Raw genomic sequence first — 13,687 nt, 5'->3', positions numbered from 1 at the left:
TGGCAGCCAGGTAAGCTCACACACACGCGCGCGCACACACAAAAAGGTAAGCACACCGTTATTTCCCAACGCATGCGCCGTCCCCACCACACCCCCCAAAAAAACATCTGATCTAATTAGGAGCCGAGGAAAGAGGCGGCTGGTCGGGCTTCGGGGCTGGCGGAAAGGCACGGCTCGCGCCTCCCGGGACCGCGTCGCCGTCGGAAGGGAATCGGGACCGCAGGGAAGTTCGGATCGCGCCACGTGGTGGGGGCGAAACAGGAGAACCGCAGGGCGAGAAGGGGGGCGCGACCCCAAAAGGCACCGCAAACTCTGGGAAAAGTTGAACCTGTTGCCAACCTGGGGTGCCCTGCGCGCTCCCAGCCCAGCTAGCCCCCCCTTCCGAGCCGAGTAGATCCAGGGAGATCCACTGGGATCTAAGCCGGACCGACCAGCCGTCCATCCGCCGAGCGTCGGAAGCGATTGAAGCGATTGATCTCCGAACGTTCCATCCGTAGAACGTTGGTGAAGTGATTGATCTCCGAACGTTCCATCCTTAGAACGTCGGGAGAGGAAACGTTCTTTCAAAGAGTTCCTTTTCCTCCCGGGCGGCGGGAAGCGACTTGCGCGTCTCATCGGCCGATTCCTTAACCCCCCCCCCAGGATCGGGCCCCAGCCCACGGGGTTTCGTTCTTTCTTTCTCTCCCCCCTATCCCCTGCCGCCTCCCCCCCCCCGGTCCCGGCTTAAGTGGAGGGCAGGAGGAGCGCCAGTAACCCTCCCGAGGAGACCAAGGAGAAGGCAAGCGAGTCACTTTGGGAAAGGGACAGCGAGGGTCTCTCTCTCCCCCCCCCCCCACTCTCCAAGGAGGCGGAAGATGCCCCGAGCTTTCTTGGTGAAGAAGCCGTGCGTCTCCACCGTCAAAAGGAATTGGAGCGAACTTCCTGATGAGGAGAGGGGCGAGATCTACGTCCCAGGTAAGTCCTGGGTGTAAAAAAAAAGGGGGGGATCGGGGCTGAAAATGCGGCCATTCCGGTTTTTGGATTAAAAAAAACACACACACACACACGAAATCAAAAACCGGAGTCGCGCCGGATCGTCTTCAGTGAAACTGAGCGCGCCGCCTCCCCGCCAACCAAGAACGGTTTGACGGAGAAAACTGGTTTCGATGAGTTTGGAAAATGAAGTTTGTTGAAGACCGGCGGGGGGGGGGGGAGAGCGGACCCAGGGGGTGCGTCGTGACTTTCCCTGGAGAGCAGGGTCGGAGGCCACCGCAGTGGGGCGTGGGGGGGGGAATGGAGGTGGTCTCCCGGCGAGGAGACCTTCCCCACGCGTCCGAGGCGTGGATTGCAAGATGGGGGGGGAAGGACCCGATTCTGTCCCCCACGCTGGTCCTGGCAAGCAACTCCTTCCTCGCGGGTCCGATCTGGAGTTTTCACCTTTCCTTGGACCGCATTTCGTTGGATGCGGAGGATGATGGCCGGGAGGTGGGTGGGGGGTGGGGGGAAGCGATCACACCTGTGAGTCCAGCGCTATTGTTTCCCCCCCTCTCCTCCCCTCCCCGAGGATGCCGGGAAAGTGCAGTTATGCGCAACCTCTTCTCTCCCCCCCCCCACACCTTTCCCATTGTAATGTTTAAACTCGCCGGCAATCTGGCGGGTGGGTTGATTGGGAAGCCGGAGGCGCTAATGGAGAAGAAGGAGCGGTCGCGGGGGTGGGGGCTAGTTTCGCCCGAGGGACCCGACTGGGATGGGCTTGGGATTGGGGGGGGGGCTAAGCCGCTAGCTAGCGGGGCTCGCACGCTACCTCTTCTGACTAGGGGAGGGGGCCTGCCTGATTAAGACTTTCTCAGTCAGAGAATCAAGACTATTATTTATTTATTTATTTAAAACAATTTTTTTTTACCCCGCCTGGCTCCTTTCAAAAGACCCAAGGCGCCTTACATCATTCCAATGGGCTGATCAAGATAAATCACATCTGGGTTTTTTTAAAAAACCGCTAGATCATGTAACGTTCTCTCCATCCATTTTGGGGAAAAGGTAACTACAGTTCTGAGGGTTTTTTTTTTTTTTAAAGGGGGGTGGTGGTTAAGGATCGCCCTGGCCAGACCCTTCCCGGATTTAAGCGCTCAAACCTGCAGACCTTGGGCAAGGCGGGTTTCTCAAGGGAGGGGACAGGGCTGAGGTGTTGAATTGCCCCCCCTTCTTCTACATCTGGGAAAGGTGCAGGAAAAAAAGAGAGAGAGAATGCAGTGGCAGGCTGGGGAACCTTTGAGATGAATGTTTTGTATATTCATATATTTCTTAGTTCTTGAAGGGGACCGTTTTTGGGAAAGTGAAGTACAAATACAATCCGTTGGGGGACATGTCAAGAAACCCGCCTGAAGTTTCGGTTCAGAGTAGTCTCCATCAGACGACATGCGAGGCATCTTTGTTTCGTAGAGCTTAGGGACCCCCAAGGATCCTGACATGTCACTCTCTCCTGCTGAATGCCCCTTGTTTCTGGAAGCAGGCAAGAACGGGTTGCAAACAAAGAGGGGAGGGTTTCAGGTATGAGATTTCATTCCCTTCCTTAGCTTCTCTTCCAGTTAGTATTGGGCGGTGCGTTGCTTTTACAGAAATCGGCTGCTGCGACTCTCGAGAGCCGTAAGTGAAGACGGGAGCACGTCCCGCATCTCCGATTTGTTCCTAAACCCAAGCCTTGAAAGATTCTTTTTCGCACGACCCTTCCCTGGATTCTGTACCTAGCACTGGGGATTCCGGGAATGGCCCTCCAAAAGAGGCATTTCCCCAAGTTTTTTCATTCCAAGGTAGATTGCTCTTAAACGCGGGGCTCCATTGATCATTTGTAGTATCTGAAAGTTCCATTTCTCACGAATTCCCCTCACACAGCCTTTCCTAACTGGTGACCTCCAGAGGGTGGCGGTCTTCCTACCAGGGCCGTCGTGGCCAGCCTCTATGACCGTCTTACCACCTCTGGACACCCTGCAGGAGATGAGGAGCGCCAGCCTAAACTTTTCAGAAGAGGGAATGGATTTTCCCAGTGTTGTTTGGGTTCATCTTCTTGGGGGATGATAGGAACTGGAGGCCCACCATGTCTGGAAGGGGCGTAAATGCATGGATCAGACCCATGGCCCACATTAGATAGTGGGTCAGCAGGAGATGCCCGCTGCTAGATGGAACAAGCGATGCTGCTTCTAAACCTGGAAGTTTCGCTTGCCCAAGATCAAGGATCTGCTTCTCCTCATCCCCCCCCCCCACAAATCCCACCAGGTGGTTCTCAAAGACGAGACCCACGGAGCCGATACCGCCACGGTTCTGGCGATGGAAGGGACGGCCAAAGCTGTGGGGAGGCTCTCGGATTGTCACGATCCCTCTCCGCTTTCCTTGGTGAGCATCATCGGGCCTGAGCCGAGAGTCTGTAATTAGCTTCTGATTAATCAACCTGGAAGGTTAGCAAAAACTTCCTCCATGGATTCCAGCCTGGTGAGAGCAGGGCTCTTTGGGGCGAAGCTGGCAGGCGAGGGGGGCAGGACTCTGCCCCAGCATCGCGGCTCCGAAAGCCCGCTGGGAGGCCATGCTTTAATTTTCTTGCACATAAATCAGTATTCGGACAGTTGCTCTTATGGAGAAATGGAAGGGTCTGGAGGCGGCTTTTTGTTGTGGTGGGATTAAGGGGGCCGAGGGGGTACCAGACGGGCATCATTGGCATGGAGGGGGTCCCAAAGTTACTTTGTGGCCCACAGCTTCCCATAAGGAGATGGTTGGGAGCTACCATTCAAAAAATAATTTTTTCAACCTCTGGGTGGCCTACGTTTCATGGCTTAGTGAAGATTTGAGCCTGCCAGCCGAGATTTCCCCTTTGGCCCCACAGTCTGTATACACTCAGAGGCTACGTTTTTCACAGCCTAGCCATGTCAAATCCCTGGAGGCTTTGGAAGTGTCCACCACCCCCCAATCAACCTTTACAATTCTGTATTGAGCCAGAATTTATGACACCCCCCCCCCAAGCAGCCTTCCCTTCGGATGCAGTCAAGAGTATGAGACTGAGCTCCTTAGCACAGCCCTCAGTTTGAACTTGAGGCAATTGTGTGTTTCGTTCCATCTTTAGCTGGAAGAGGGTTCAAACAGAAGTTCAACAGGTCCAGCCTTCTCGTGAGGAGAAAAGCACTACCTGTTCAGGCTGCTGTCTGACACCCATCTGTTTCAACAGGCAGATGTTTTGTCCGACAAACGGCTGGCAACACAATTAAGATCTTCCCACTCCCAGCGTTCATTAATTAGACCCTTCCCCCGGAATGGGTGGACCATGGATGCTTGTAGCGCATCCGAGCCCGAGCAAGGAGGCTGGGCAGGATGACCAAAAGAGTGCCTCTGAGAGCGTGCAGAGGGCTGACGAGTCGTGGCAACCAGCCCTGCCAAGGCTGCAATTAAGAGAAATGGGGGAGGGGCAGAAGGCGTGCTTTCTGGGAGGTCGGAGTAACCGCGCCTCACCTTTCCGAACTGCAGACGCTTTGGCGCGAGATGCTTCCCGTTCGTAGAAAGCAAAACAACCCCGTGACACCATTGGCAGATATGCCCCGTTTACACTGGGCTCTGCGCTGCAAGTCAAACGCTTTGATACCAAGGTGGCTTTGATTTTAATTACCGTATTTTTCTGTGTATAAGACGTCCCCGTGTATAAGACGCCCCCACTTTTCTAATCCAAAATTAAGAAGTTGGGGCTTAGCAAGTGTAGAGGGAAAGGGATCAAAAGCGCTGCAGGATCGCTTTGATCCCTGCTTCCCCCTCCACTTGTTTTTGTTCTATCCTTAGCTTACTTCCGTCTATAAGACGACCCTCAATTTTTAGTCTAAAGATTTTAGAGAAAAGTATAGTCTTATACATGGAAAAATAGGGTATTTAATTTCTATAACTCCCCCCCCATCTGACCCACAGTTGCTCTGGAGGTGCGCAGCCCTAATGGCAAAGGCCTCTTTCCACTGCGGACGCTGATGGAAGCAAAATGCTTGGATGGATCAGCACCTGTATCAGCTTTTTGGTGGTGGATTCGTTGGGGGCTCCCTCGCACGGGGCACCCCTCCTCTCGCCAGGCAAGACTCCCACCTGGGCGCTTTTGCATGCGGGGGCCGGAAAAAGCAACGCCTGGCTTCCCAGGTTCGCCCACAGGCGAGGCTGGCTCAGGAACCGGTCGCTCCCCCGAAAAGAGCGACGTGTCCAATTAATGCTTAGCCCTTTACCGTCTTTGCAACGGAGCCTGGAAAGAACGGGAAGTCTGGATGCCGGCTGCTTGGCGTGGTTTTAAGGGTGGTTGCAACACGGTCCACCCACTCCCATCTTCCCCAAGGCGGGTGACAGAAGCTGGAATTGTGGCGCCGGCCCGGAAATACTTTTAATTAACTCCCTGGGTTGGGCTCCACTTACCAATAACATCCCGGTTAACCGGTTCTGAGCCTGTTTATTATAGCTGGCGTTCGGCGGTGGATAGGGAACGGGGGGTGCTCTGGGCAGCCGGCGGAGAGACGCCGATGAAACGTTGCGGCTGAGTCCCAGTCATGAGGACTAGCGCCTCGCTGGGGCCTACGGATCATCGTGACAATTTTAATGATGCGCCTGGTTTATTTTTAGTTACTGTTGTCATCGGCTTTGAGTGCACTGCTACTTTTAGCGGAGATTTTTTAAAAAAAGAGGGGGAGGGAAGGGTTAAGCTAAAATACGAATCGCTAGCCAAAAAGTGGCTAGTGATGTTTCCCCCCCTGTTATATCCTATCTGTGCGATCAATTGCGTCACAATTAAGCCCAATTTTGCAGTCGCTGTGAGATGGGGCAGGTAAATGAACCTGCAGAGCTGGGAAGAATTTTTACCTGGCCAGCTGCATAAGACTGTGTGCGTAAACAGGAGATGATGGCTAAGTAGATTATGGGACACCCCCTTCCCCAGATCACCCCCCCCGGTACAAGTAAATTAGTAAGACAGCTGCGGTTTTACCCTCTCCAGCACACATACTCCAGTTGGAATCACTTTTAAGTCGGGGTGAAAGACATGTAGCCTTCCTGATGTTGATGGATGGCAACAACCATCATCCCTCACCATCGGCTGAACCTGGGGCTCATAGGAATTGTAGTCCAATGACACCCGGAAGGCTATATATTCCCTGGCCACATGTAGGGGCACCCCAACTATTTAGAATCATTAATCCAGATGTTTTAGTACATCTGTATTTGTCGCTTCTTTAGTCCGGTTGAATTAACGATGTTGCAAAAGATTTTATTTGTTTTCTTTGCTACCCCACTGACCAACAGTCACCCCGGACAGTTTGCAGCCATACCGGTGACACTAAAAAAAAATAACGTAACATCATCAAGGCAGTCAAATTGAACTAAAAAGGCTGTAACGTCTAAAAGAGGCCGTCCTCTCCACAAATTACAAGCACGCTTCGGAACGTGGGAATTTTTTGCGTGTTGGCCCACAGAACACCTGGGCACTTTTCCAAATAAAAATGTCCAAGTTTGCTTCCTCTTCTGTACCTCATCATCATCCCGTTTCTGAGACTCTTTGTCAACCCCCGCTGATAGTACAGGGTGGTTCCAAGAAAGGGGAACGTGATTTTTCTCTTCTTCCCAAAGAAACCGTTGCTTCATCTCCAAAAGTCATTGTCGGCTAGCGCCTCTCGAGATTTCATCAGTCCCCCAGTCCGGGACTCGTCCTTTTAAAGAAGGACATAGACAAATAGGCTCAGAGAAGAGGCAAGACAGGGCTGTCTGTTCTGAATGTACCTGGACTGCACAGGTATATCGGCTTGATCCCAGGTTTAACTGCTGTGGCTTTAATCTCCCAGGCTCTTGAGATATGTCGTTTGGCCAGACCCATAGAATGCTCTGCTGTCGTTCAGGGGCGGGCGTTGGGCAGCTGAGATTTCTCAGCGCTTCGTCCAGCGACCGTGCCCAGCAGGCGGGCATTGAAGCGAGATCCGGCCGGAGACACTTCCGCTTTTCATTCGAGAAGTCACGGTTTCAAATCGAAACAGCTCTGTGATGTCCTTTTTCCTGTCCTCTAGTCTCCTTGGGTGGGTACGCGCTATGGAACGAGCCGGAGCCATCGGTGGCCGAGCCGCCATCCCACTCCATGCCCCTGGACATGACGATGCGACACGCCACCTATACAGCCGCCCAGCCTCATTGCGCCGCCCAGGTCCCGACGGGGACGCCGCAGGATGTGGACTCCGGCTTCCTGCGACCCAAGATCAAGGTAGGACATTTACGGGATCCACCAAGCCAAAAATTCACATTTCTCGTTCAAATCCGTAATTTCTCCAGACTTTGAAGGCCTTTTCCTCCAGCCTGGCGGTTCTCCAGACGTTTCAGGCTGCCATCCGCATCCTCCCAGTGGCAAGTGGATGATGGGGGTTGTAGTCCAATACATCTGGACGAGTCCCAGGCTGATAAAGTTTCGTTTAGAGGGTGAAGAGGTGGTGGGTGATCTGCCTGGAGAATTTTTTTCCTGGTCTCTGCTCCACCCGTACCCCACAAGAAGAAAAAGGCTGGCCAGAAAAGACAATAATGCTAGGAAAAGTCGAAGGCAGCAGGAAAAGAGAAAGACTAGATATGGGAGGATAGTCGGTGAGTCAACTCGTCTGTAAGTTTCCTTTTGATCCCAATGGGCCTACTCGGGTTGGACTTACTTTCGTGCAGTAAATCACAACTCGGGCCGACCCATTCGAACCAATGGAACCCAAGTCTCCCGATGTGGAGGATATCTCTAATATGATGGAGGTCAAGGTTCTAGTCAACAGTGAGGCCCAAAAACCAACCGTGTCACTTGAAGCCGCTCGCTCTGACCTACCTCTTAGGGTTGTTGTGAAGGGAGAAACAGCAAGAAAGGGGGGACTTAGGATGTTATAGGAGTGAAGGGGGACTCAAAAATGATCGCCGTGGCTGATATCGATGGGGTCCCTTCCATCGCTGCCTCTTGTCTTTCTCCCCAGGTAACGCAGGGGGAATCGCCTGGCGAGCTGTTTTCCTGCCCCTTCTGCCAGAAGGGCTTCTCTTACCAGCGCATGTTGAACCGCCACTTGAAATGCCACAGCCAGGTGAAGCGACACCTGTGCCCCTATTGCAACAAGGGCTTCAACGACACCTTTGACCTCAAGCGCCACGTTCGGACACACACAGGTGAGCCTTTGCGCCTCCGGGGCTGCCCCAAGGGAAGCCGGCGTGCCTTACTAGAGAGGCAACGGGAGGCTTTGAACTCAACAGCTGACTCTGGAGGGGTAAAAGGATGCTCTCCTTTGTTCGATTCAGCTTGCGGAACATCCTGCCACAAGGTGCGGAGGGGGCCGCCAGCAACCATAGGGACTGTAAGGTTCAACGGACTTGCCAGCTTCTCAGAATGCCAGAAACAACGCTCGGATCAGCCGAAACACGACTTCTCTCTGAAATTAATTGGGGAGAAGCTTTATCAAAAAAAAGAATTTAATTGGTTGGAATCCACAGAGCCGTGGCGTGTGGCTGTGCCCTTTTGAACGGGCTTCTTTGCATTGGTGGAATGTGTCTTCTGAAGTGGCCTGTTGACTATGTCAATGAAAAACCCATTTGCTGAGCCCTTGTTCTAGTTTTTTTGGAAATGCTTGCAGAATTAACGTATCTAAAAATATCATAGAATAGTGAAGTCGGAAGGGGCCTGCGAGGCCATTGAGTCAAACCCCCTGCTCAATGCAAGACTCCAAATCAAAGCGGATCTGACCGAGGGTTGCCCCATTTCCTCTTGAAGGCCTCCAGTTTTGGAGCACTCCCCACCTCTCGAGGTTATGGGTTCCCGTTGTCGTACTGCGCTAACAGTTAGGAAGTTTTTCCCGACCTTCAGTCAAAATCATACAGTAGATTACCCATGATTTTGACAATCAATCTGGGTGTGTTGGACCGCAATCGGTACCACCCAGAATGACCCACCACTGTGGGGAACGCTGCTCCACGCTTCTGTTTTAATTTTTTCCATAATGTTCATTGCACAGCGTTGTAGCAATAGCGATAGTTCGACAGGAATGCAGGAAACTGGCTTCTGCTGTGCTGTTTGGTCCATTTAGACCACTGGTTCTTAACCTTGGGTTACTCAGGAGTTTTGGACTGCAACTCCCAGAAGACTTCACCACAAGCTGTGCTGACTGGGGTTTCTGGGAGTTGCAGTTCAAAAGCATCTGAGTAACAAAGGTTAAGAACCACTGATTTAGACCACTCTTGCAAACTCTGACTGCCAGAAGCTCTCCTGGTGTTTCTTTCCTAGCCCTACCTGGAAATTTCCACGTGTCACCCATCTGATTCCTTGCTCTGCTTCTAAAATCAGATGAAATCAGAGGGCAGAGGGAACATCTAAACCCCCCCCCTCAACTGCAGGACATGACTCCCTAATTTTTGATATGACTCTTCATGCTCTAGCAATGCTGAGAAATAAGGTAACAACAACCACATTAAGTTTTTTAGTCATTAAAGCCTTATTTGAGCGACCCGTATCCACGGATTCACTTATCCACGGTGTGAAAGAAAAAAACCTGCAAAAATATATTTCTGAAAATGAAGTAACCAGAGGTGGCCACTAGAGGAAGCCAGAGACCACACTATGTATAATATTAACTTATAATAGTGTTTGCTGTAATCCGCATTTTTCAGCATCCGCGGGGACGAGGGCTTGGAACCGATCCCTCACGTCTACAGAACCCCTACTGTATTTATTATTGCTGCTGTTACGCTTTATAATGTTATTGATTCTTTGAGGTCTCGTCATTCTCTCATTCTGATCTACCAAAGAAGGCTGTAGCAAGGATACGAAGGGCTGAAGGGACCCATGCACACCCCATGGTTTTCTTGAGATGGTAGAGGATATCAAATAGCAAATGAATGAAACTTCGGAGTGCTTTTTCCATAGGGAGTCGAAGGCACCAAACCTTCCTCCATCATTCCCTGCCCTATCATATATACAGTGGTGCCCTGCATAGCGACGTTAATCCGTTCCAGGATTAACGTCGCTATCCGGAAACATCTCTATACGGAATGTAAAACCCCATAGGAACGCATTAAACTCCTATGGGGCGAAGATTCCCCATCCGGCCACCATTTTCGCCGCCTCGGTAAACGAGGGCAGGGCGCGAAAACGCTGCGGGCGGCCATTTTATTCTTCCGGCGGCCATTTTGGAACCACCGATCAGCTGTTTTCAGAACATCGCAATGCGATTTTCGCCCATTGGAATCATCGCAATGCGATCGCAAAAAATGCATTGCTATGCGGATTCGTCGTTAAACGGTGTGCTCGTTAAGCGAGGCACCACTGTACTGAGGAAGCCCACACTCTGCTGTGGTCCCCAGGATGGATGAAAGAGATAGCAAATAACCCTAAAGGCCCATTATATCTGCTAGGAAGAGATGTGCAAATTTGTGGGTTTTTCGAATGAATCTTTTCCCCCAGTATTCCCCCGGTAGCCGTGTTCCTTCCCCCTGGGGATCACAGAGCCATCATTTGGGCTGGGACCTACCTCTCTGCTGGACAGTTGCCCCTCACATTCCTGCTTTGTCCCCCTCTTGCTCTCCCCAGGTGTGCGTCCCTACAAGTGCGACCTGTGTGACAAAGCCTTCACCCAACGCTGCTCCCTCGAGTCCCACTTGAAGAAGATCCACGGCGTCCAGCAGAGCTACGCCTACAAGGAGCGCCGGGCCAAACTCTACGTCTGCGAGGACTGCGGCGCCACCGCCGACAGCCAAGAGGGGCACCTTCGGCACCTCCAGGCGCACCACCCAGACAGCCCGCTGCTGCGCAAGGCCTCGCGCAAGGCGGGGGCCGCCCTCCACAGCCCCGTTGGGGGGCCCTCGATGCCCCTGCTGTAGGGTGTGTGTGTGTATGCCTGCCTCTGAGGTGCGCGTTTGTCCGGATGCATCCGGGAGGGTGGAGGGTGAAGCCAGCCCTTGAAAGTGGGGAACCAGCTTGTCCACCTGGGAAGGATCCGTCCTCCCCTTTTCCTCTAATCTCAGGGATCTTTCAGATTCATAACTGCCCCATGCCCACCCCGAGGGGGAGGCAAACCATGACATGTTTCAGTATTATTTTGCACCGAGAAAGACCAAAAGGGCGAAGACATCCCTCGGCCGGATCCGGTTTCCCGATCCACTCGGCCCCAGAAACGGCCATGTTTCCTCCCTCGAAGAATGGATTTTACAAGAGGTGCTGAGACCGAGGCTCTATAAAAGAGAGGAAACATGATCTTATCACAGGAGGGCTTGTCTCTACAGGAATCGCTTTTGTGGATCTAAAGAAGGACAGTCCACAGGTGTAAGAAAGGAACGGGACCCTCAGAGGTCATCTCATCCAGCCCGCCCCTGCCTATGAAGGAAATTCTTCTGTTACCGCATCTGTGGCCTGTGGCTTTTCTCTCTCTGGGCCACCTGGCTGGCAAATATAAATTATTTTGCACATTTGCCCAGAGCGTGGAGCTTCACCTCGGTCACAGGCTGTTGCTGCTCCAGCTTGCCTTGTTCCCGTCAAGATGGCACGTGTGCGCTAAAAGTTCACACTGAGCGCCGGAGCGGAAGGCGATTCTTTTTGACTCTTTGACTATTCCCGGTTCTGAATCCTTCTTGCACATAAGGAGAAAATGTCACCGTCATCAACTTAGAACTGCAGAGCTAGAAGGGACTCTATGGATCACGGAGTCCCGTCCCGTCAAAGAGGCGCAGCGGGGAATCAAACCCCCAACCTCTTGCTCTGTGGCCAGAGATCTAAACCACTGTGCTATCCAGCAGTTCTCTGGGGGCTTCAGTGATGGGTCCTCGATCGTGTCTTCTAGAGGGCTGTTTGAGAGGCCTGGTTGGCCCCAGGGGGGCACCCTGCCAGATCTTGGAATTAACATGTTATAAGTAACTATGTTGCGTCTAATTTATTTGTGTTTAGTAACTCCGGGAGGCAGTGGAAGACAAGAAGGTCTGGCGTGCTCTGGTCCGTGGGGTCACAAAGAGTCGGACACGGCTTAACGACTAGGGCATGTCTGCATAGCATAATGACAGGCGACCTCTTTATATTTTTATTATAATTGGATGCCAGGATCACGAGCTTTGGGCGCTCGAGTATCCTGCGGTCCGAAGTCTTACATTCCATTTTCTATCTGTTGATAGAAAAAGGCAGAAGGCGGGGCAGAAATATTTTAAATAAAGAATAAGAAATTGTCTTAATTTTTTTAATGCAATGCTTTCTAGAAATAAAATAAGTGTTAAAAATTAATAAAACGAACCCAAAGACGGTGTGTAACCACAGCGAAACCATTCTGTACCAAAGGACTAAAGCCTCACAATAGAGGAAAATGGATTTTTGGAATGGGAAGGGACCTGGAAAAAAACAGAAGCCGGAGTTTGGCCAAGGTGCCGATTCACTTTAAAAATGCAACAGTTTTAAAGCCGGTTTCGCCCCCTTGACCGAGATAGAAGACAAGTGACCACTTTTACACCAAGCCCCCCAAACCGCGTGACTCCCCAAACCCTAATCCTGCTCCCAATTCAATTCACAGGCATCAACGATTTGTGAATTGATTTTTAAAAAAACCCAAACCTCAACACACACTTCCCACAACCCTTATGACCTTTGAGACCGTCCTTTTCTCTCAGTTTAATCGTTAAGCAGAGGGAGATAGCCAGCTCGGGCAGCTGATTCTGAGTGTCGCCAACTCGTCAAGTTATTTATTTTTTTAAAAGTATGGTTTTAATTTTTTTACATTTTACTGCGGCGTTCAAGGGTAGGCGTCAAGGATGTTGGCAAATTTTGGGGTTTTGAGTCCTGAGTGCCGAGCCTGAGTCCCTATTAAAAACAAGCTCCCCCCCCCCCGGAAGAAAAGGAGACAGAGGGTCTGTTCTGAGCCGAAAATCGACTCTGAGTCACTGGGGGGGAAACTGAGTCGAGGTGTGATTGTGACTTAAGTCCAACTTGACAGCCTGTCTCGTGACTCAAGTCCCCCTCCACTGCTGGGATGTGTTTCTTTAAGGAACCCCCACATTTCCCTCCCACGATGCAAGCACTATCTTTCTGGCTTAAAAAAAAAAAATCAGGTTCCTTTCTTTCACCCTTTCTGACGGCTTTTAAAAAGTGCCCCGTAGTCTCCCAAAATTTAGGTGCTGCCATTTCCCACCCCCCCTCCATGGTGGGCTTGATTTCCACTAAAGCAGCAGAATATCTGAGCTCTCGTCCCCTGGATGATGCTTCCAGAAGACTCAAAATACTGAATGCACAAAGATGGGCAATGGCAGTGGGGTGTTTATTTGGCGTGCTGGCACCCTGTCGCACAAACGCCAGTTTTGGGCATCTCACAAGAGGCGTACGCACGTCGATGCTCTGAGGGTGTGAATGTTGTTTACATATTGGTCTCCTTTCTCTGACTTCTGCGGAATAAGCCAGGCCTCTGAACGTTATTGTATTATCGTTGTTGTTGTTGTTAACCAATGTTAATTAAAATAAAGGCTCTAAGAAACGTAATCTTTCTGAGATGCGTCCGTGTTTGCAGGGGGAGCGCTTTCAGTTCATACGATGCCATTCGGGTTTGAATGCTCTCGTTCCATCCCGGCGAAAATGTCACACGAAAACGAGATCCGTTTTGCAAAGCCCAGGAGCAAACGTTGTCATGGGATTGCCCACAGCTCTTGTGGTTGCATCTGTTTTTTTCAAACATTTAATAGAGACAGGATC

The 13,687-nt window shown here is 51.5% G+C and overlaps 1 protein-coding gene across 1 annotated transcript; it reads left to right on the top strand.

The window, feature by feature from the left end:
* The first annotated feature begins 722 nt into the window (after positions 1-722).
* OVOL1 (ovo like transcriptional repressor 1) lies at positions 723-13,477 on the top strand. The gene is made up of 4 exons (XM_072984108.2): positions 723-954; positions 7,035-7,225; positions 7,962-8,148; positions 10,559-13,477. The coding sequence occupies exons 1-4, from the start codon at positions 855-857 to the stop codon at positions 10,846-10,848; spliced, it is 768 nt and encodes a 255-aa protein (XP_072840209.2). The 5' UTR covers positions 723-854; the 3' UTR covers positions 10,849-13,477.
* Positions 13,478-13,687: the final 210 nt, after the last annotated feature.

Source organism: Pogona vitticeps, chromosome 15 (genome assembly GCF_051106095.1).
Source record: "Pogona vitticeps strain Pit_001003342236 chromosome 15, PviZW2.1, whole genome shotgun sequence".
NCBI classification, from domain to species: Eukaryota; Metazoa; Chordata; class Lepidosauria; order Squamata; family Agamidae; genus Pogona; species Pogona vitticeps.
This window is presented reverse-complemented; position numbering and strand designations above follow the sequence as displayed.

Excerpts from the sequence above, each read along its gene's own strand:
- OVOL1 (XM_072984108.2), top strand. The coding sequence starts at position 855 with ATGCCCCGAGCTTTCTTGGTGAAGAAGCCGTGCGTCTCCACCGTCAAA. Across the intron at positions 7,226-7,961 it reads TCCTGCGACCCAAGATCAAG|GTAACGCAGGGGGAATCGCC; the intron begins GTAGGACATTTA and ends CTTTCTCCCCAG. Across the intron at positions 8,149-10,558 it reads CCACGTTCGGACACACACAG|GTGTGCGTCCCTACAAGTGC; the intron begins GTGAGCCTTTGC and ends TGCTCTCCCCAG.